The sequence below is a fragment of the Magnolia sinica genome, chromosome 1, assembly GCF_029962835.1.
Source record: "Magnolia sinica isolate HGM2019 chromosome 1, MsV1, whole genome shotgun sequence".
NCBI classification, from domain to species: domain Eukaryota; kingdom Viridiplantae; phylum Streptophyta; class Magnoliopsida; order Magnoliales; family Magnoliaceae; genus Magnolia; species Magnolia sinica.
The window spans coordinates 13,075,546-13,099,701 of NC_080573.1; the positions used below are offsets into that span (position 1 = coordinate 13,075,546).

General features: G+C 41.0%; 1 protein-coding gene and 2 long non-coding RNA genes across 3 annotated transcripts; all 3 read left to right on the forward strand.

Annotated features, from left to right (window-relative positions):
* Nucleotides 1-546: 546 nt before the first annotated feature.
* LOC131240291 (aconitate hydratase, cytoplasmic-like) lies at nucleotides 547-17,499 on the forward strand. Its single transcript, XM_058238428.1, has 20 exons — nucleotides 547-1,070; nucleotides 2,549-2,653; nucleotides 3,690-3,850; nucleotides 3,933-4,025; nucleotides 4,562-4,747; nucleotides 4,881-5,042; nucleotides 7,355-7,499; nucleotides 7,590-7,732; nucleotides 7,819-7,875; nucleotides 7,955-8,034; nucleotides 8,126-8,201; nucleotides 8,514-8,699; nucleotides 8,873-8,940; nucleotides 9,044-9,162; nucleotides 9,294-9,415; nucleotides 11,279-11,377; nucleotides 14,375-14,854; nucleotides 15,852-15,950; nucleotides 16,036-16,278; nucleotides 17,203-17,499. The coding sequence occupies exons 1-20, from the start codon at nucleotides 770-772 to the stop codon at nucleotides 17,275-17,277; spliced, it is 3,000 nt and encodes a 999-aa protein (XP_058094411.1). The 5' UTR covers nucleotides 547-769; the 3' UTR covers nucleotides 17,278-17,499.
* LOC131240298 (uncharacterized) lies at nucleotides 9,422-10,597 on the forward strand. Its single transcript, XR_009168700.1, has 2 exons — nucleotides 9,422-10,476; nucleotides 10,561-10,597. It is a non-coding gene; the product is annotated as an uncharacterized LOC131240298 (long non-coding RNA).
* On the forward strand, nucleotides 11,958-13,679 carry LOC131240306 (uncharacterized). The gene is made up of 2 exons (XR_009168708.1): nucleotides 11,958-12,335; nucleotides 12,405-13,679. It is a non-coding gene; the product is annotated as an uncharacterized LOC131240306 (long non-coding RNA).
* Nucleotides 17,500-24,156: the final 6,657 nt, after the last annotated feature.

Consider the following 24,156-nt stretch of genomic DNA (forward strand, 5'->3'; position numbering starts at 1 on the left):
AAAGGCAATGGAGGATCGAATGTTTACCATTGAAACCCTTTTAGGGGTCACAGAAGTTTTAGATCATTATGAAATTTGTTTTTCCTCTTTGTCCAGGTCCTTGTGACCTTATGAATAGATTGGATAGAAAATAAATGTTATGGTGGGCCCTACAAAAGTTTCAACGGTGAAAATTAATTTTCCGCTGCTCTGTGGTGTGGTCCATTTGATCTTTGGATATGATTTTTTTTTTATTTTTATAATGCTCTGAAATAATCTCAAAACATAGATAAATGTTGTGGATATAATAAATATATTACCGTGAGGCCATGTAACTTTGATTTCTTTTAAACCGTTCGTACAACTTCGAGTTCGAAGAGCGTCAGCACTCGTCTTCGAGCACCATCCGATCCGCTTGAAGAAAAGGCAGGGGCGTTTTCGACCTGGAAAAGCTGTCCGTACAGATGGAGCTTATTCTTGTGAGGTAAAAAGAAGTGGGCTTAAATGGGTCGTATAGTCGTAAATTTCTCAGCGGGAATTCGCTGCTTACGACGTCACAGCTCCCAACGTTCATTTCTTGCAGTTGGAAAGCCGCCCTCTCAAGCCGCCGCCTCTCAAGCCGCTCTTTTTCTCTCTCCCTCTCTCTCTCTCTCTCCCTGTATTTCTCTCTCGCTCGCTCGCTCGCTCCCTTTTTAATCTGCTCGGCCTCTGACATAATCATCTCTTCTCTGTCTTCGTTTTCTTCTGCTCGGACCCTGACAAAATCTTTTCTCTCTGATGCTCGATCGTCATGTATATAACTGCCTCTTCGTCTGGACTCCTCAGAGCTGCAGCTTCTTCCCATTCTAGGGTTAGGTTTTCGTCTTCCCTTTCCACCAAAACCCTATCTTCTTCTCCATCTTCTCTTATAAACCCTCGCTCTCTAAGCTTCTCCAGATCCATCAGCTCCTCATCTATCTTCGTCCGATCCCTACGATCTTCCTTCTCTTCGCGTCACCTCTTCGATTGGAGATCGCCAGTCAGCCTTCGTGCTCAGATCAGGAGCTCCGCTGCTGTCATCGAACGGTTCCAGCGGAAGATCGCGACCATGGGTAATGGATCAGCCAATCTAGTCCCTTTTTGTGTGCGCGCGCGCGGGCGCTGCAGCTGGTGATATTCGTCATTTTTAGACGATGGTGTTTTTAGATCCAATTGTTTGGTATTTCGTAGTTGATTTTGTGTTGCTGGACTGGAGTAATGAAAAGAAATTCGGTTTTTGGACTTGGTAGTTTGAATTTTTTTGTACTTTTGGTGGAATAATGCTTGACTAGTGTGTTTGGATTCCATAAATCCTGATTTGGTGTTCTGTTTTTTCGGAAAAGAAAAAGGTTCATTTCTGCCCTGAATCATTTCCTGCATTATTTGAAGTCTGTAGAAATGACATCACTCCTGAGATGGGCAGATGGCATCCATCCTGCTTGTCGTGTCAAGTCCACCCGAGCATGGACTTAGTCTTAGAAATGGGGTAAAATTAATGTTTCTAGGTTGAGTTTTACTTTTACTTATTGTCAAAAGGATTTCGACTTTCCTTGGTTTGCTTTTGGTGAATTCGTGTTTGGTTACTTTGTTTACTATTTTGAAATCATTGAAATGGAAAAAAGAGGTTTATGTATCGTGTGAGAAGTTAGCTTATCATCAAGGTAATCATGTAAGTGAAAAGTTGTTTTGTTCAGTGTTTCTAAATCCAAGTAGATGAAAAGTTTTGGTTTAGTAGATTGAAACACCTGTTTACGAGCTTTTGTAAGATGTTCTTCTATTTGGCCCAGCAATTACTACTGTTAGGGCCCACCTTTCAGCAATCTGGAGTGTTCATCCACTAGGGCATGCTGCAAAAGTTTTCTGAGTTGGATGATGTTAAATCTCTGGTTAGTTTTCTGAAGATAGGCACCTTATTAACAGTTGACATGAACTTGACTAAAAAAAAACCAATATCATGGTTGAGATATCTTTTAGTAGGTGGACTTTTGGAGCATGGTCCATCCATAACAAGGGCCCATCCCCACTGTGAGGATGGTTTGGATTGCCGGAACGTGGGCCCACCTGTACACTTGCCGGGCTGAATGAATAGAAAACCCTGTTTTGTCCGTCCTTTTTTTTTTTTTCCAATTTTTAACTATCAGATTCTTGGATTGATTCTCTCTCTCAAAAAATTTAAAAACAAAAAAGAGAAAAGGAAAGAAAAGAAAAAGAAAAGATTCTTGGATTGATTAGTTTTGTTTGGATGAATATAAAGATCTTAGTTATTGGGAAAGTATTTGCATTTGAAGTAGCCTGTTTGGCATGTTGAATCTCAGTAAACGAATATCCATGTTTGTGCATTCAACAGTTTGATGGGTGGTCTGTTTATTTTTGAAGGGATCTTGTTGATTAGTTTGTTTTGAGTTTCTAAATATTTGAAGAGGAAACTTTAGGTTTTTGTGTTAAGCAGTTCAGTTTATAACATTGGAGCATATGGAAGTTCGAGTTCATTATTTCTTTTAGATCTTCGACTGTTGATTTATCCTTTTTGTTTATTGGTGTATGGTTCCAGCTTCTGAGAATGCATTCAAGGGCATCTTAACCAGTCTCCCGAAGCCAGGCGGAGGCGAGTTTGGAAAGTACTATAGCTTGCCTGCTCTCAATGATCCAAGGATTGGTAAGTATGCATCATATCTTATTCCTGGAATGGAGTAATGATTCTTTTCTAATTAATTTTTATAACTTTCTGCTTGTCATTTATTTTGGGAAGTCAAGCTGCTTCACCCTGAATTTTGTTCATTTGGGCACGATATCTCCATTCTGAATTTGGGAACGGGGGAATGATCTGGCGAACCTTATTGCTACTGGATCTTGATGGGACTGTGAGAGGTAGCAGGCCCCTCATGATCCACTGTTTGATAAAGTCAAAGCCAATCCACTTCTTATCATCTTTGATCTTGATTAGATAGTGATACTGTGATAAGGTTAACAAATAAGGTTGTTTTTTGTGACTCTTGACTCTTGAGCAGTTTGGACGCTAAATTAAATAATATGAATGTTATCTTTCAAAAAGATTAAAAAAAAACATCAGAATGATTTTTACTGCAAAATTCCTCGTTAATTTGGATTTTACTAAATAAGGGCTCCACGATTGGAAATTACTGATCAATGCTGTTGGATGTGTGAAATTACCAAAATGCCTCATTTATTTACTTAGTTTTCTTTAATCTTCAAAAATCTTTTATTTTTTCTTTAAGAAAGCTTTGAAGTCGAGAATTATGTGGCCCAATTGGTTTGTGTAAGACATCCCAGGTGTCCAATTGATGCACCCCACCATCATGATCAGATGAACAGAAAATATGGTGGATTAGGTCATTGTGTGGGCCACACCATCAAAAATAATTTACACCACCCAAAAACATCCAAAGAGTATCTAGTTCTTTGGGTTCGTCTCCCGCGTTTTAATAATTTCTTCCTTAGTTTCTTATGGAATCACCTAATAGCAAGAACAATGTTCAGTTTGGGTGGGGATGATCTTTGTTTTTCAGAAGACTTGGGGGCACGATCCATGCCATATGGGTATTTCAGTTACCAGTTCTACAATTGCCTACATAATTCATTAATCTATCGAGTTTTTCATAATTTCTGTTCATTTGTCAGCCCACTGAACATTTTCTGGAAGAGGCGGGTTCATTTTTTTTGTTGTGTCGCAGATAAATTGCCATACTCTATCAGGATTCTTCTAGAGTCGGCGATCCGTAACTGTGACAACTTCCAAGTCACTGAGGGGGACGTTGAGAAAATTATTGATTGGGAAAATACTTCCCCAAAGCAAGTTGAAATCCCCTTCAAGCCTGCTCGTGTTCTCTTGCAGGTGTAGATCGCAATGCTAGTTTATCACTATCCCCCTGTTTGTAAGTTTTCTGTTGATTTATATAAGTTTGATTTGTCGCCAGGATTTTACTGGTGTACCAGCTGTGGTCGACCTTGCCTGCATGCGAGATGCTATGAACAAGCTTGGCAGTGATTCTAATAAGATCAATCCCTTGGTGCGTTTTGTTTCCTCTGTTCTTATGCAAACTCCTATGACTTTTAGATAATGCTTGTTTTAGGAACAGTTTTTCAGACCATTTTTTGCTATTACCATGTTTCTTGACGTCTTTCCAGAGGTTATTCTGGTCAGCGAATGTCAGGAAACAAAGAACCAATAATCTTATCAAATGGACAAGTCCTGATGCACCAAAATTCCTGATGTGCTGTTTTCAATAATTTTATAAAGGAAAGAGAAGCAATTTTTCTATATGGTTTTGTGGCACTCACTCAAAAACATATTCATGTGATTCCATTATAATTTTAGATGCACATGTTGTTTCAAACCCTTTTTAGTATGTAAGATTTGTTTGGAGCAGATTTGGGTTCCTTCATAGTTATTTTAGCCATTTAAATCTGAGACAATGAGTAAAAAGATGTTGTCATGTAGTTTAACATTATTTTCAGGGAACATTAAATTGTGCTTTACTTTCTGGCTCTTCTATCATTCTCGTCATTTCTCACAATGCATATTGAGGTGCTACTTTACGTGCAGGTTCCAGTAGATCTCGTTATTGATCATTCAGTTCAGGTCGATGTGGCAAGATCAGAAAATGCAGTTCACGCAAATATGGAGCTTGAATTTCAGCGCAACAGGGAGAGATTCGGTTTTCTTAAATGGGGATCTACTGCTTTTCAAAATATGCTTGTTGTTCCTCCAGGTTCCGGTATTGTGCACCAGGTAAAAGAATGTCAAATAAAATTTGCACCTCAGCATTTGTTTACACAATTGTTTCAAGATGTGGCATTATATGGAGTTATTATGGTTTTTGATAAGTTTGTATATCAAGTTAATCACCGTAATGAAATTTCAGGTTAATCTGGAATACCTTGGGAGGGTTGTGTTCAATACCCATGGCATACTCTACCCTGATAGTGTGGTTGGAACTGATTCCCACACAACAATGATTGATGGGTTAGGAGTTGCTGGCTGGGGAGTTGGAGGGATCGAAGCAGAGGCTGCGATGCTTGGCCAGGTAAAATTATGTTAGGGTACTGTTGGTTTGGATTTTTCTTTCCAGATGTTGAAGCCTGATTAATTAGTTTTTAATGGTTACAGCTCATAGCCTGTATGTTTGTGCCTTTCCAAAAAAAAGAAAAAAAGTCTGTATGTTTTGATTTTTTAACTTGAGAAACTAATGATGATTTATTGAGGAAATGAAACTAGGGGAATGAAATTCCAATACAAAGAGAAAAGTGGCTGGCACCTTGGCCAACTTGTCTGAGATGAAATCAGCCTCTCTAGCAACATGGGATATAAGGAAATGTTTAAATGGGAGGCTAGATGTCTTATGTTGTTATACAAAACTTGTCCTCCAAAGTTCTGACCTGCTTGATTGGCCCACTTAATGACATTACTGAATTCCCTCTGACAATAACCATCCAGTCCTTGAAGCGTTTGAATCACTTCACAGAGCAACAAAAGGAGGGGGCACGGGCGTAAGGAAGCTGGCAGTTTTGAATGATGCGCTAATGGGAAATTGGCTTTGGAGGTTTGGTATAGAGGAGGGTCTCCACGGAAGGAGTTTTTTTTTTTTTGGTGTGTGTGTGTGTGTGTGTGGAAAGCGATATCAAGATTGAAGGAAAGGTTAAAGGAGGGGCTAGAGTTCGCTTTGGGCAATGGGAAAAGAACATGGTTTTGGGAGGATGTTTGTCTTGGTGATAATGCCTTGTGCAGTGACTTCCAGAGGTTGGCTAGGTTGCACTGGATATGGATATATCTATAGCCTTCTGCTATCCGGTGATGGGGGTGGTTTGGACCCCTCCATGTTGTAGAGATTTTACGGTAGAGGAAGATGAGGAGTTCATTTGCGGTGGACGAAAAATTCTTCTTTGTATAGAGCTAGGTATTTGTGGAAAGTGATATCATGATTGAAGTAAAGGTTCCCTCTTCGTCTCCCAGATTCGTCACGACCTCTTCTCCCGATTCAACGTCGCTGGGTGCGTTCCCTCTTCAGCTCACTCCTTTCTTGCGTATTGGCATGGGTTCAGGCTGGGGAAATTGAGATCCAAGGTTTGGAAAATGGCTGTTCTGGCTATGTGGTGGTCCGTTTGGTTGGAAAGAAATGAGAGATGTTTTAACAACATGCAGGCTTCGGCATCGACAGTGGCTTCGAGGGCAAAATCTCTTGTGATCGAATGGGCGTTATCTGTGCCAATTCTCTCTGGTTTTGATTTTCTTTTTCTAGGTTTTTAGCTCTCCTTTCTTTTTTCTGCTGTCTCAGTAGTTTTTGTTCTCTTCTCTTCCTTTTAATAAATTCCAGTTACTTAAAAAAAAATAAAAATAAAAATGATTGAAGTAAAGGTTCAAGAAAGGGACTAGGGTTCTCCTCGGGCAATGGGAAAAGAATACTCTTTTGGGAGGATGTTTGGCTTAGTGATAATGCCTTGTGCAATGACTTCTCCAGGTTGGCCAGGTTGGCATGGATATTGATATATCTATAGCCTTCTGCTATTCAGTGGCGGGTGATGGGAGGTTTTCAGACAGGCCAAGTTAGATATATTGGGTTGGGTGGAGAATGCAATCGCTTCCGTCAATTATGTTTGCTCTTTTGTAAAGGGTTGTGTTGTAATTCTTTCGGCCTTTTGGGCCTCTTATTGATAAAATCATAACCTTTCAAAAAAGAAAAGAAAAAGAGAATAACTTCTGCCATATGAGTGACATTGTTCGCAAGGGGCCCTGACATAAGAAATGGGGGGTCTCCCAGATGGATGATAATTGCTTGGGACGGGTTGATGCTTTTCATGTTACTGGAAGTAAATCATTTGTTCACATGCATTGTTGTTTTGGTTGCTGATGTTTGATTGTGCAGTACCAATGTATTTACTGGCGCATTTTTCTGATCTTGATCTCACCTGTGTTCAGGCACTTTAATCTGACTTCTAGCGTTACTTGTCAAAGTATGCTCACATGTTTGTCTGCCAAAAGACTCATTGTCTGTGTATTTCTGACTCATCATCATCATAGCCAGGTCCCAGCTTTTTGGCTCATGCCTTCATATTTCTAACTAAAATGAACAAAGACGACACATTATATGATTTTTTTTTTTTTCTTTTCTTTTAACAACTAGAATACTAAAAAAAGGGTTTTTGCTCGATCCTCAGAGGATTCCTTCTGATCCACATTTAACTTCTGTTGTGAGAGTTTAGATCTATTATTGTCATATCCTTCTTTCTAGAATTTTTGTAACATGGCTGCTGTGCCCTTGTTCTTGGCATGCACTGGCATGCTTACCCAGGAATTCTTCAACGTGTTATTTAGCTGATGCTTCTTTCTTCTGAGTTACAGCCCATGAGCATGGTTTTGCCTGGTGTTGTCGGGTTCAAGTTGTCTGGAAAATTGCACAATGGTGTTACAGCTACCGACTTAGTTTTAACTGTGACGCAAATGTTGAGGAAGCATGGGGTTGTTGGCAAGTTTGTTGAGTTTTATGGTAATCTCATTTTCATGGAGCTGTATAGATTAGGCCACAGGCTATTCTGACATAAATCTGTTGTTCTAAATCTTTACTTTTCTCATATAGGTGGGGGCATGGGTGAATTATCATTGGCTGATAGGGCTACTATTGCTAATATGTCTCCTGAATATGGAGCAACCATGGGTTTTTTCCCTGTAGATCATGTCACTCTAAAATATCTCAAGCTGACAGGACGAAGTGACGAAACCGTAAGTATTGTACTTGTGAATGTTTTGACTGGGGAATGGGGGGATTAGAAATGTGGTGATGAGGAAAGCGCTCTCTTATGTAACAGGTGGCAATGATAGAAGCCTATCTGAGAGCTAACAACATGTTCGTTGACTACAACTTGGTATACATCTTTCTTAACCATTCAGTTTTAATTGAGCATTTGACTCTGAAATATAATTGGTTTCTTTTTGTGGATCCAGCCTCAAAAAGAGAGAGTATATTCATCTTATCTAGAGCTGGACCTTGCAGATGTTGAACCCTGCATGTCAGGTCCAAAGCGGTATGTTCGTGTTAGTTTAATCCATGTGCTATATTCACTCAGTTGTTGAATCATTATATTCATCAGAAGATTCAACTCTTCTCTGTGACAGACCTCATGACCGTGTTCCCTTGAAAGAAATGAAGTCAGATTGGCATTCTTGTTTGGATAACAAGGTTGGATTCAAGGTGAGATCACAAAATTAATTTGTTTTTGTGCTTCTGCACGTCGGAAGAAACCAAGCTACCGCTACTCATTGCCAGTCAGATCTTTGATTTTTTATTTTTTTATTTTTATTTATTTATTTATTTTTTTGTGCAATGATTTGACCCATTACAGTAATTTGAATTAAATTTCAATCAAATTACAAACCGATCATGTTGCTGCCCATTCTTGTCCCAAACTGGCAGTTGCAAAAATTTGTATCATGTAACACAATCCTTTCATGTATTTAGTGTGTGTGTGACTCAGTTTTTGAACATTTGAATTTGATGTTGCAGGGCTTTGCAGTACCTAAGGAATTACAGGATAAAGTTGCAAAATTTTCTTTCCATGGTCAGCCTGCAGAGCTCAAGCATGGTAGTGTCGTTATAGCAGCCATCACCAGCTGCACGAATACGTCAAATCCAAGTGTCATGCTTGGAGCTGCTCTGGTAGCAAAGAAGGCCTGTGAATTGGGTCTGGAGGTTAGTTGCAATGTTTAAAATCTGATCCATACCTTATTTTCTCTTTTTTAGACTTAAATTATTTTGCACTTCTTACTCTCTAAGTCTTAACCCATGATGCATGATCGGATTCACTTGATTGCATATTCGGCATTGAGATAACGGTTTATTGACTTGAATCCCTTCTTGATCAGGTTAAACCTTGGGTTAAGACAAGTCTCGCTCCAGGTTCCGGCGTTGTTACCAAATATCTCCTTAAGAGGTATTGTGTCAGTATCTGTGGATTTGAATGATGTTGTGAGAATGCAAAGTTTGTTGTTGCTTTTCCTGTAAATATCGAGATATGGCTTTTGCATTTGTTGCAGTGGGTTGCAAAAGTATTTTGATCAACAAGGTTTCAATATTGTTGGTTACGGCTGCACTACATGTATTGGGAATTCTGGTGATCTTGATGAGTCAGTCTCTTCTGCAATTTCAGAAAATGGTAGGCGTTATTCTTTATGCCTTCAAATTATCGAGTAGCATTTTTTTGTAGCTGTAAAATTCTGTTTTTTTAAATGTTTCTCTTCCTTTTTAACCATTTGTATTATTATTATTATTATTTTTTCTGGGCAGACATCATTGCTTCTGCCGTGCTCTCTGGAAACCGAAACTTTGAGGGTCGAGTGCATCCCTTGACTCGAGCTAATTATCTTGCTTCACCTCCCTTGGTTGTTGCATATGCCCTTGCTGGCACGGTATGTGCATCTTGCTGAAACTTTGCATTTTTTTGCACTTTCTTTTTCGTTAGAATAAATTGTTCATGATACAATACATGATCTCAGCTAGCATAAAAGAATGAAAGTAAATGGGACATAACCTGAAATAATTATAAAAACAAGTGGATATGGCATGTGCAATGCACATGAAGAGAGTCGTGGTTTGCAAGTTGTGGGAAACGTTGTAAAAGGGAGTTATTTGATACTCTAGCAGAGTGTAGAGTTGATACTCGGGCAACCTCAAATTGTAAATGTGGCATATATTAGCTCAATCAGACCGTTCAAGTTGTGGGAATTACATTATATAGGTTATTTTCCAAATTTCATATTGATTTAATGTTTCTAAATTCTAATTTCGGACTAGTAAGCATGTATTTGTTGAATGTGGATCCTTGACTGTTTTCATTTGACCGTCCATAAAATATCCACCAATCAGCCTGTTAGAAAATCAAATTTTAGTATATTTTTTCTATAAAAATCCATCTGAATCTAAACCCATGATTTTTATGGTTTATTCAGTTTATTGTCTTCTATGCATATGATTTCTTAGTGCTATGTATCAACCATCTTACTCTGTGAAAGTATTAAAGTTTCTCTCCTTGTAAAAAAGGAAGATAGTGGTTGAAGTGGCAGTCGGTCTCTCATATATTCTTAAAATTCCCAAATTCCTTTTTGTGACAAAACTCTCCCTATGTCCTTTAAATCAAACAAAGCTTTGCCTTAAAAAAACGTAATTGCATGGGTAAAAATGTTCATAGCTATTCATGCAATATATAGTAGAGATGAACTATTTTTGCCCATATATCTTCCAGCAATATACATCTCTAGTTATATGAATTGGTTTGAGCAACTTTTTTTGATTTATTTACTTCGATCCTTGTATCGCTTTCAGGCATATATGGGTCCCTAACAAAAAATCACCGCTCGGCATTGTTAGTCCTTTGAATCGGAAGAAACTGTGATTTTCCGTGGCGAGTTGTATTGCCCTACAGTTTTGATTGGACTCTGACCTCTGTTTGAGAATGGACATTAAAAGAAATGTAGGCCATGCCCATCTTATACTCGTGGCCATATTTGGTTAGCTTAGGCAGTGTTTGAGTGTACTGCTAAATCGTGATGGACAGGGCTTTCAATGCAGGGCATTTGTTGTTTTTGGTAGCATGGGAAAGGTGCTCTTTCATACAACGCGCTTGCTTTTTCCTGCTATTTCCACTTTCAAGCGTGGTCATGGTGAGAAAAGTAACCCCTCAAAAACCAAAAAAGAAAAAAAGAAAGATAACATGATTAGTTTTAGAACGTTGACTGAAATTCTATTGAATTTAAGAAATTGGATTGCTTCCCATGTTATACATGCTTTCATATTATGCACCCCAGAAACATTGATGGCTGGGGTTTTTGAGAAGGATTATTGTTCGTCATTCTTCCCGTTATTGTCAATATGTCTAGATTAATTGATTCCATGGGTGGTGCACAGTCTGACAGTTACCACACGATGCAATTATTCTTTAGAAATACAAATGAAACGTATAAAATAATGCAACTAATTCCAAAAGTTAAAAGGACAATGTTGACTTATAAATCCAAAATTAAAAGGCCAAGGAAGTCACTAGATTTCTCCATCTGCTAGGGATTCTACTTCTAATATGCTTCGTGGTTATTCTCCTGCAAGTAATATTTTAGGCTGTATACTGTTTTCCTTGATTGATAAATTTCTGTAAAGAAATCAATGATATTAGATATTAAATCCATTGTTTTCTCATGTCTGGAACTTGATGAGTTTAGCAAAATTTCCAGATCCACGTCTGATGAATTTACCATTTTTGCGCCGTGCTACCAATTCAGGTTGACATAGATTTTGATAAGGAACCAATAGGAACAAGCAAGGATGGGAAGAGTGTCTATTTCAAGGATATCTGGCCAACAACTGAAGAAATTGCAGAGGTAAGCATGTGAATATTACAGATGTTGTTACCTGTTCACATTCCAATGGATGCACATTGAGGGGCTGTTTGGCATCTCTACTAAAAGAGCTTATTTGCTTGTTTGAAAAAAATAAGCTCGTATTTTAAAAATTGACTGTTTGTTAAAGCTCTAATTTTACCACTCAATTCTTTAGAAACTAGCAAAAAAGCTCTTAAGAAATAAGTGATGAGAGGTCACTTATTTTTTAAGAGCTTATTTGGCTTAAGCGAGTAGACATTTTTGGCTAATTTTAGGACAAGTTTGTCCATAAATATTTTAAGTAATTTCCATCTCGTCCTCTTCTCTTCTCTTCTCCTTACAGTCTTTCTAAGGTGGGACTCCACATGATGAACAACTTGTATTGAAGGTGGAGCCCCACATGATGAATGGTCCACATCAAGTTGGGTCCACATAATGCACAATCACATCAAAGCAGGCCACACATAATGCATGGTCACATCATAGTGTGGCCCCACATAATGGACAATCCACATCAGAGGTGAGACCCACATGATGGATGGTAGATATTGAAGGTGGAACCACATGATGATATTGAAGGTGGAACCACATGATGGAAGGTTGACATCAAAGGTGGGCCCATATAAAGAACAGCCCATTTTGAAGGTTGGGCCCCACATGATGAATGACCCACAAAACATATCAAAGGGGGTCCCACATGATGGATGGCCCACATCAAAATGTGGCCTTGCATGGTCCCACATGATGGGCGGTCCATAGCAAAGATGGGACCCACATGATAGATGGTGGACATCAAAGCTAGGCCTGCATGATGAATGAACCATATTGAAGGTGGGGCCTTACATGATAAAAGGCCCACACAATGCACAATTCACATCAAAGGTGGGCCCCACATGATGAATGGTCCACATCAAAGTGTAGCCTAGCATGGACTATCTGCTAGGACTATCCAAATCAAGTGGGCCCCTCCTAAAGGATGGTCCACATAAAAAGGTGGGACCCACATGATGGATGGTGGACATTAAAGGTGGGCCCACGTGATGAACGATCCATATTGAAGGTGGGGCCCCACATAATGGATGGTCCATATCAAGGTGAGCTCATGTAATGGACGGTCTACAACCAGGGTCTTGCATGAACGATGTTCTATTTCCTAAGTGGCCCAACATGATGGATGATCTACATAGAAGTTGCACCCCATACGATGGATGGTGGACATCAAAAGCTAGCCCCACATGATGGACACATCAAATGTGGACTCCACGTGATGGGTAGTGGACTTTGAAGGGCCCCACGTAAAGGAAAATTATCATTGGTGGCGGGGCCCACATGATGGATGACCTACATCAAGGTAGGCCCCACATAATGTATGGTCCATGTCAAAGGTCAGCCCGTAATGATGAATGGTCCACATCCAAGATGGGCCTCACATGAAGGTTCAGCCCACATGATGGACAAGTCCACTTTTTCCAAATGATGGACGATTCACGTCCAATGTCCAATACAATGGACACCCAAATGTGTTAAAATATGAAGATTGTAGCTATCCATTCTTTTGCCATTTGGGGGATGGTCCTTCTATAGTGAGATCCACCAAAACAACCATTGAGATTGCTCTTATAATGGAGTTGTAATTGCTTCAAAATGACATCAACTAACATGAACTACCCCTAAAAAAGCTCTTATTTGCAAACGTGCTTATTTTAAATAAGAGCTTTTTTCGATTTTGAAAAAGTGATTTTACCAAACAAGCTTATTTAAAACAAGAACTAGAATTTTTTTAAAAAAAAAAGCTTATTAAAGTAGCTCTTATTTGAAATGCTCTTATTGAATTAGAGTAGAGATGCCAAATGAGCCCTGAGTATGATGCTTATACTGAAGTTTATTTTTATTTTTAGAAAGAAAAAAACCATTTTAGATCTTTTTCCCAGGGCATGAGCAGCTGCTATCCTGCAAACCTCTATTTTGGTGGGAACATGTCATCTTGCAATGATTATAATGTTGTAAACATAGTGCAGTCTATTTCCTCATTAACTATTGTGTTGAATATATAGTACAAATGCTTTCCTGGTCATATTGTTCAGTACATGTTGTTGACTGATGCATTCAAGAATGCATACGACTGTCCACAATTTGGATGATTATCATGTTGTAGAATTAAGGGTGGCAATGGTCCGGGCACTCCACCTGGCCCACTGACCCGGGTTGGACCTATTAACTTGGACCGCAGCCAGCCTGATGAGCTCAACCCGGCTTTGGACCCAGGCGCCGCACCTGGCCCTCTGACTCAGCTTTGGACTCAGGTTGAATTATTAACTGGACTGCAGCCGGCCAGACAAGCTCAACCCGGCTTTGGGACTGATTAGCTTAGGCCTAGCATGCATGGCCCGATCAATTTTTGGGCCAGGTTTGTGCTCATGTCATTTTAGCCCAACCCCAGACCAACCCGACTTCATATGTATGTATTATATCCTACGAATATGCCATCTCAATCCCCTACTAGGCAATTTGTGCATCTTGAATGTAGACTGTTGGTTCATTGCTCTTTAGTGTCTATTTCTTTTGCATGTATGGCCCAATTGAACGGATGTATTAGGAACATTAAAGTGGGAAATTGGGGTTCTATCAATTTCCGGGCTAGGGCTGGGCCCAACCATTTTTTCAGGGCTCAGGCTTGGGCTGGACTTGGGCCTCGGCTGTAAGTGTCTGGCTGGGTCTAGCCTGGACTGGCCCAAAACCAGCCCATTGCTGTCCCTAGTAGAATGTGTTAGTGTTACCAGAAAGCCTGGTACACACCAACGTTTCTGCTTCATGTTTCCCACATTCGTTTCATGTATTTGCATAACTAATATAACAAATGTAAAATGAGGTTGTTACACTGTTTCAATGTCACTTCCTCAGCCTGGAAAACTATGCTTTAGAATTTCGTTGCTCCTATGATTTTGTTGCCAATATAATTTTATGGCAATTATTAATTTAGAAAATTTCACTGTTCAGGTGGTTCAATCCAGCGTGCTGCCTGACATGTTTAAGAGCACTTATGAATCAATCACCAAGGGCAATCCTATGTGGAACCAGCTGTCAGTCCCAGCCACAACACTTTACTCATGGGACCCGAAATCAACATACATTCATGAGCCCCCATATTTCAAGACCATGACCATGGCTCCACCTGGGCCCCATGGAGTTAAGGATGCCTATTGCTTGCTCAACTTTGGTGACAGTATTACAACAGATCACATTTCACCAGCAGGGAGCATCCACAAGGACAGCCCTGCTGCAAAGTACCTCCTAGAGCGCGGGGTGGACCGGAAGGACTTCAATTCATATGGTAGTCGTCGTGGCAATGATGAAGTGATGGCGAGGGGAACCTTTGCTAATATTCGCATTGTTAACAAGCTCTTGAAAGGAGAAGTGGGCCCAAAGACAGTTCACATTCCAACAGGCGAGAAGCTATATGTTTTTGATGCGGCTATGGTGAGTTCATTGATATCAAATTATGTTACTCTTTTCACTGAGCTACATCTTTCCTTCTTTGGCTCCTTTCTACTTGAGATAACTTCATATTATTATTTGTAATGTTTTTAAAGTGACCAAAATTTTGCTGAATCTTCGGGTGTGGTAAACACAACTATGCATCTGCATTGTGTGACAACATTAGGCAAATTTTATAAAAAATTTAAGAGATCATAAAATTTCTGAAATGGATGTGCACAGCAGTATTTTTTAGAAATTGACACCATTCTGTAAGAATTGTCTCTTGGTTTTTTTTCAAATATCAGAAGTGCTGAAAAATTAACAAAATTTGGTCAAGACACTCATTTCTGTTGTCTTTTTGTGCTAAAGCTCGGGAGGGATTTTTCTTGTTTGACATGTTTCTACTTCACTTTCCTACTTGTGGAGGATACCGATTGTGTGCTTCACAAGTAGCCAAGTATTTTTTGTGCTTTTGATGAACGAGCATCTTTTTGTCATTTCTTTTTAATGTTAGAGCTTCAATGCCACAGCATTCACCTAGGGTTGTTGTGCATGTTATCTCTCACAATTTAAAGACGGTTAGTGGGGGTCTAGCAAGCATTTCAAATTCGAGTATTAATATTCCCATTTTTGAAATGTTTGGTCATGTTTCTCGATCACCATTTTGGGATGGTGTGAGATGTGTATGCACTGACTCCTGGTTCACTGTCGCTGAAACCTTTCACTTTTTACAATGACAGATCCCCTAAAACTGCTGTAGGTTACAAATGTTTTGCCTCAAAATCTTTTCAAGGGCAAAAGTGGAAACAGATTCTTTAGGCATGAAAATGTTTTAGCATACAACTGCCTGTAGGTGATTGGTTCTCTTTAAAATTTGGTCTTATTAGGACCTTTACCTGTTACTTGTGGTCTATGAATGTAGAACAGTATCAAGAGGCATTCCCCTACAGTTCAATATGTTATAAACTGAAAGCATGTTATCAATATGGTGTTTCAGAGGTACATGGCTGATGGGCATGACACTATTGTCCTGGCTGGAGCTGAGTATGGAAGTGGAAGCTCTCGAGATTGGGCTGCCAAGGGTCCAATGTTGCTGGTGAGTTTTCTTCTTTGCTTAATCTTTCCACCACCCCGCATTCTGCATGCTAGTAATGCTTTATTCTATCCTTTTTTCATGTCAGGGGGTGAAAGCAGTTATTGCCAAGAGCTTTGAGAGAATTCATCGTAGCAATTTAGTGGGAATGGGTATTATCCCCCTCTGTTTCAAGCCTGGGGAGGATGCAGATACTCTTGGTTTGACAGGTCACGAACGTTACAACATAGACCTCCCAAGCAGCGTTAGTGAGATAAAGCCTGGGCAAGATGTCACCGTCACGACTGACAATGGGAAGTCTTTCACCTGTATAGCTCGCTTTGACACCGAGGTACTTTTTCTTCTCTTTGGATAATCATTGTCGTCATTGCTGCTTTGCACCAGTTAATTGGGGTTGTGCTTTGCAATTACTTATGTTGCTATTGCCACAAGTTCATATGGAAATATGAACTGTAATTGGTAGAGCACGGCGGGGTTCCATGACTGGCTGCCACCTGACATAACCCTTTATATGGGCTGGGACCAGTCGGTTCAATCGCTAGCTGGCAGGGTTTTATTATTTGATAGTATAATGAAATAATTAAATAACTCAAGATTGATGTTGTTGGAAGAAATGGTCAAGGCTTCAGATACCACATGAACCTACTTTCCAAAGGAGAATGATCTTTTGTGAATTCTTCTCACAAACAATCTCCACTTCAATAAAATCTTCTGTGGTAGACCTACTGATGTTGTTCACTAAGTTGACCTGCAGAAACTAGGAAGAACCCCAAACAGGAAAAAAGAGAGATGCCTCTTTTATCACTTGGACAGTTTTCATGGAATAAATGGAAAGCAGGACACGGTTGGTACATGACATCTCAGGTGCATTTGGTTGCACTGTTGAATTGAATTGGAAATCGTCCAGTAACGTGGAAATAACCAAATTGTAGTTACCTTGGTGTTCACGTTGCACCTGTGTTGATTTCAACTAGGACTTGAAAGTGATGTAATTGCAATCGGAGGGCTACTTCTGGGGAACATCAGTGATTTTTGTCACTTCTCTTGATTAAAGTGGACAATTAGAATTCAATTGATGCGCATCCCAAACATAGTTATACCCATGCCAAAACTTAAAAACTCATTAAGAACCGACCCCAAATAGCTGGGAGAAGGCTATGATGATTTACTCGGTCACTTTTGAGCGTCCACTTGTGTGGGTCTGTGTACACTACTTCTCCATATGGTTGTTGACACAGAACTTTGGAATGTGCAGGTGGAGTTGGCATATTTTGATCATGGGGGTATCCTTCCTTTTGTCATCCGTAATCTGATCAATTCCAAGCAGTAAAGATGTTGATTAGGGGATCATATACGTAGTGAACATGCGTATATGTTGAAAAGGATTTTTGAAATGAATAAAAATATTATCAGGCTGGCCTCTTACCCAGGCAACCTGCGGAGAGCACCCTGTAAACATGCAGATTTTCATTCATTTGCTTTCTCGATGTGGGGAAAAAAAAGATGAAACAGTGGGTGAGTGATCTAAATAATTCCTTTTTGCCTTTGCTTTTGTATTATTATTTTTTTATCATGGTGTGACATTTTTACTCTGGGATCTCCATCAGTGAATCCACAGTTTTGCCACGACACAAGTATCTCCACGTTATGGGGGCCCATAGTTCAGGTGATCTGATGGGATCCATCGTTGGTGGGGGATATATATATGGCCTGAAGCATTTTCATTATTGGATGCAGCCTATTTTTGTTCCTTTTTCTTTTGAACCATATATTTGTTGGCCACCAGTAGGAGGGCTGGGTTACTTGTACCAGGATATTTCTGGGGCAGTCCTTGTTGGGGTCAGTCAGATTGACGTACTGAATTGTTCAAAAATGGGTCACACGGAATCCCACCACCCCACATATCATTATAACTGTATGTTTGTTTATCAGCAGAATCCTGTAGTTCCTTTTGATCCGTTTGTCTATTCCGTGGACCGTTGCTTGATGAATTTCTCAACTATAAATCAGTTAGTTATTATAACCGCCCAACCAACGTGACTACTGTCTGGGGCTCGTTCAAAAGGTTGTCAACTGATCAGATGGTTGGGATTGATTGTGGTCGATAGAATTTAGAACTTTGCGTCACTTTTTATTTTTATTTTTTAATGCACAACTCAAAATACAACTGCGGTTCATTTCTTTACCCTCATTGGGTTATAGATCTTTGGACAAATGTTAGCAATTATATGAATCTCAATGGTCGATAGAATTTGGCACTTCGCTTAACTTTTTTTTTTTTGTTTATATGCACGACTCAAAATGCAACTGCGGTTCGTTTCTTTTCCCTCATAGGGTTATAGATCTTTTTGACAAATGTTAGCAATCATATGAATCTTAATTGTTGTAATATACAAGTGGGGCCCACGGTTTGCTTATGAAGACTGCTGATCTTATGGGTCCACCGAGGATGACCCTACTAAAGGAGTCCTCACCATTAAAGATCTTTATTTTATTTTTATCCCATCCAATCAATTCAGAAGATGTGCCTCACCCACCACGATGAATGGAAACCAAAAGAACTCATTAAAAAAACTCAGCTAGGCTGCATCACGTGGTTATAGAGATTTACGCCATGATCTTAAATGACGTGGCCTTTGGACTAGCCAGGTTTTTCGGTGCCTGGGAGCACAAAAGGTGCCGTACATGATGGATGGCTTGAATGTTATGCTCTGACAGGGTCGGGCCAACACATTACGTGGTAGGACTGGCCGTACATGATGGATTGGATTGAATGGAAGTGGAAGCGTACTGAGTAAACTGTGGGTCCCACGGGATTGTGTGCCTTATCCACGCCCATCCATCCGTTTTTCTAGATCATTTTTTGGCATGAACCCTAAATTGAACTATATCCAAGTCTCAAGTGGACCACACCACAGGAAACAGTGGGGATAATGACATCCACGGTTGAAATCTTTCTAAGGACCACAGTGATATTTATTTGTCATCCAACCTGTTCGCAAGGTCATTCGGACATGGATGAATGGAAAACACAAATATCAACTTGATTTAAAATTTGTGGCCCCCAAGAAATTTTCAAAGGTAGGTAGTCATTTCACAAGGTTTCCTATAGTGTCGTCCACTTGAGCTTTGGATATGCTTCAATTTTGGGTTCATGCCCTAAAATGATCAAGTAAAACAGATGGATAGTATGGATAAAACACATACATAATGGTAGCCCTACAGAGTTTGTTCAGTAGGCAATCAGTTTACCCTGTGCTCTCATCTAACTGCGGCATCTATTATCATATACTTTATTTATTTATTTATTTATATTTTTTACACTCATGCCGTAGTGGAATTTCACCACCTATGGGTATTCGAACCCTTGACCAGGTATTGAAACTTCTGAAAGTCCACCACCGGAGCAAGACTAAGGACCCTATTATCATACACCTGACATTGCACATGGATAAATCGCGGATGCACTTAGCTGATTAGAGGAACCAAGACCGTGAAAAGGGTGGACCATTCGATAAATATCACCTCGAATCATCAGTTGGACCAAATTGGCTTTTCAAGGCACACATTGCACCGGAGGAAACACAAGGGGCAATGTAAAACACGACTATCCGGTTCCTAGTTATGCGGTTTAGCCTTTTGGTCTGCGAAGCAAATAAGGTGCGGCCCCGCCTCACCCAAGACGGTGCTTCCCTTACCGTGGGGCCCACCTTGATGTATGTATTCTATATCCACGCCGTCTATCCGTTTTTTCATGATCAATTGAGGGCATAAGCCAAAAAATGAAGCAGATCCAATACTCAGGTGATGATGGACCGTAACAAAAGTTTTGGATCAAGCTGATTTTTGTTTTATCTCTTTAGCCAGGTTTACGTGACGTTATCAACGGGTTGGATGGCAAATAAACATCACGAAAACCTTACGGTGGGCCCTTGAAAGTTTTTAATGGTAGGGCACTCAGTCACCACTGTTTCCTGTAGTATGGTTCACCTTAGATTTGGTTCTTCTTCGCTTTTGAGTTTTTGCCCTAAAATGATCTGGAAAAACAGATGGACGGCATGGATCTAGAATACATACATCAAGGTGGGCCAGACCGCCTTGGGTGAGGCCGGGGCCGCGCCCAGTCCGCTCCCTTTGGTCAGTCGCCTTCGTCCTAGACGCGGATTGTGGTGACCCGAACAACACGCAGCTACGTGGTGTCAAGACTCTATGGGGCCCACCATGATGTATGTGTTTTATCCACGCTGTCCATCCGTTTTGCCAGCTGATTTTAGGGCATGACCCCAAAATTGAAACATATCCAAAGCTTAAGGAGACCACACCACAGGAAATAGCGAGGATATTAGACTACCTTTGAAACCTTCCTAGGGCCTGCAGTAATGTTTATTTGTCACACAACCTGTTGATAAGGTCACACTAACCTGGATGAAGCGAAAACATAAATACCAGCTTAGATCCAAAACTTTTGTGCTCCCAAGAAGTTTTCAACGTTTGGCATTCAATCCCTAAGACATACATCAGGGTGGGCTCTACAGAATCCTGACCCCACATTCGATCTAAAAGTTTTCTTTTCTGGGTATCGCCTTCCCATGTGCCCCTATTATTCTCTTTTGGCGTTGCTCACCTGAGTTACAGATCCAAGTAGGGTCCGGTATATAGGACTAACATGGGTAAGCACATATAATGGACGGGTTGGATGGCACTCTGACATAACACTGGACACCACACAGCTACCTTGCGGTAGAATGGATGTGATCATTCTCCTTTGGCAATTCACTTCCTCTCAGGTCAGTCGGCAAATAGACCAAGTTTACTAGAATACATCCCTACCTACTATAGTAGGATACATGGATTTTAGCCATGCCATTAATTCAGGTACATCACAATGATTCAGACCGTTTGTATGATGGGTCTCAACGGTTGATGGGATAAGAGCTGAACACAGCCAAGTCAGCTTTGCTAGCTTGCTTAGTTCAACCCAATTTAGGTCGGCTTGTTCGGCTTGAACAGGAACAGCCTGGTCCAAGCCAAAAATCCCCAGCTTATTTCAAAATCGAGTGGAGTCCAAGCTGTATGCCAGCTCAGTTTGGCCTGGCTCAAACCTTGGCTTCACCGACTATGAATGTAATATACAAAAAAAAACTATAACTTGTAAGTTTGCCACTCAACTCGATTCCTGACTTAGCGGTGAGCACTCATCTCTCCTCCTCTCCTTCTCATATACCCTGGACACCCAACCGATTGCCCTCCTCCCATTCTTTTCCTTTCTTTGAATCTCATCTTCCTCTCTCTACTTACATCTGGCTGACTAACCCGTCTACTACCCAGCCTGCCCACCATACCTGACTCCAATTTCCCTTTGTTCTCTCCTTTTCTCCTCTACTACTCTCTCCATCTCCTCCACTCATCCTGCAGACGACACACTTGACTTTCTTGCATCCGCGACTTGAACCAAATTAAACCCCAAACCAAAATCCACAAAAAAACCTCAAAATCTAAGACGAGTCAGCAATCTAGTGAGTTAGCTCGAACCTAGCTCGATTCGTTCACAAAACCAAGCCAAATTGACCAGGTCGGATCAAGTCAAGTTGAATGAGTTGAGCTGGGTAGAGTTCGGCTCATGTACAGTTACCCCAAAAACCTATCACATTGAAATATTGGATGTTTATGGAAAAATCTGAGCTGAATCCGACAGAGGGCGACTTGGAGAAGTCGATGAGTAGAGCCTTGGACTGATAGCAGTTCATTTGAACCGAACTGATTCCAGGTTCTTTTGTAGAGCTTTGACACCGACCTGAAACCCAGAAGAAATCATTACACACCCGAAAGAAGCCATTACACATCCGACCCGTTGACTCCAACCAGGATCAGCTCACTCATGAGCCCGGACGGTCGTGAGTGAGGCTTAGATTTTGGGGTCGGCTCGGATGAGAACATGGCCGGAGATTACGCTAAGTTATTAACTCCAGCAACGCATGTCTGGAGCATCATCCGGTGCACGATCTCCTGGTAACGGCCGACATCAGCGCACGCGTAGCTCTCGCTTAATGGCAGAGATCATGCCGAGGTTGACAGGCACGTTCACTTCAATCTAAAGGTATAAATATGAAACATTGACAGGAATAAGTATGCAACATCTCATAGCCTAAGCCTACTCTACATAACTTAGACCCAGATTCCTAGCCTGACTTTGACATCGGAGTGTCCTCTACTTTAGCTAGGATCTCCTTTGTCATTCTCTTGTGCAGACTACTGGGCTCGGTTTAAGTGCTCGGAGCTCAGCGAAGGGTGAGCCAGATTTTAACATCAACATTTTTGCACCGTTTGTGAGAATTTCGTAACAAAAAGTCATAATAACTTTACCAGAGATGGTTCCAGGAAAGAAGAAAGCACTTCCAGTAGCAGTGGCAGAAACTGAGCCTACTGGACAATGACGCTCATCTTCAACACTTCATACTGAATTAGCCCCAACGGGACCGTCCCAACGGACTCGGAGCCGAGGAGGAAATATTGTGCGTTGCAGAATCAAGTGCAGGCGTTGGTCAATGAGATCAACCAAATGAAACAGCAGCCTACGGTAAAACAACAACCACCCCCTTATCAAGAGGAGGTCACTCTAAGGGGGACAGAGCAACCTGTCCTCGTAAGTTCACGGGCAGGGGCATCTAAGAATATATCAACTCGAGCACCGAATCACGCACGAAATGCAGCGACTCGGGTGCCAACCTATGTGTCTGAGACCTCGACGTTAGCTCCAACCGATCTCCGACATGAACTGGAGAAGAGAAGAAAGGGCAAAACGCTCGAGGTCGAGGTTCCCCGCGAGACTCTCGCTGAGAACAGAGACCCATGGGATGCTCAGCTTGATGAGCTTCGAAATCAAATTAAGAGCTTATAGCGGGATCATCAGACGTTGACCCCGACTGCAGTAAAAGCAATGATGGAGGAGACCAAGCCTCCATTTACCAGTGATATCATGGGCACGGCAATGCCTCCGAGGTTCAGAATGCCCCTCATCATTCAATGTTTAGGTTTTGGGGACCCGACAGAGTACATGGAGTCCTACCGCTCATGGATGCAAATTCAGTCCGCATCAGAGGTGATGATGTGCAGAGCGTTCTCTATAACCCTTACAGGGGCCCTGAGAATTTGGTATCGACAACTTAAGATGAGGTCAATCAGCAAATTCGTCGAGCTAAGTAGGGCATTCTTGACGCAATTCATTGTCAGGAAGAAGCATCATAAGTTGTCGACTCATCTACTCACTCTTAAGTAAAAAAGTGGAGAGTCATTGAAGGATTATATCTCTCGTTTTAACAAGGAGACTTTACAGGTCGATGACTACTTAGATAAAATGACTCTGACCGCAATGATCAGCGGGCTCAAAGATGGAAGGTTCCTTTTCTCAATAGGAAGGAACCTGCCGACTACGCTTGGAGAACTCATAAGTCGGGCTCAGAAGTATACGAATGTTGAGGAGTTATTCAGCTCACAAAAGAATAACCAAAGCTCGGAACATTCATCTAAAGAAAAGAGTCGGAAGGATGAAGTGCTACCGCAAGCAAACAAAAGGAGGTCGGAGACAACACCTCTCATGATTGGAGGCCGAGCAGAAGACCGAAAAGTAAGTTCAACTCATATACTCCCCTCAATACGTCTCTGAAGCAGATCTTATTAGATATCCGGATAAGAGGCTACTGCATTGTCCAAGATGCATGAAGACAAAAGCAGGCGAATGAGACAAGCTCAAGTACTGTAGCTTTCATCGCGACCATGGGCACAACACCAGTGATTGTGTGACCTGAAAGAGGAGATCGAAACTCTTATCCACAAGGGGCATCTGCAACAATATGTGAAGGAGAAAAAACAACCTCGGAAGGACAAATCGCCGAGCCGAGCAGCAGATGATGCCATTGAGATTCAGATGATATTTAGGGGACCATCAAGAGTTGGGGATTCGAACCAGGCTCAGAAAGCCCATGCTTGGAGTACTGACCCCAAGCATTATGTTTACCTTGCTGATAGGCCGAGCAAGGAGCCTCGATGAGTTCATGCAGTTTGACCTTCACGGAAGACGACGCGCGAGGGATTCAACACCCTCATGACGATGCACTAGTGGTCGCAATGACCATAGCCAATCGAAAAGTATATCGAATTCTGGTCGATACCGGAAGCTCAGCCGATCCTGTATTCCAAAGCATTCGACAAG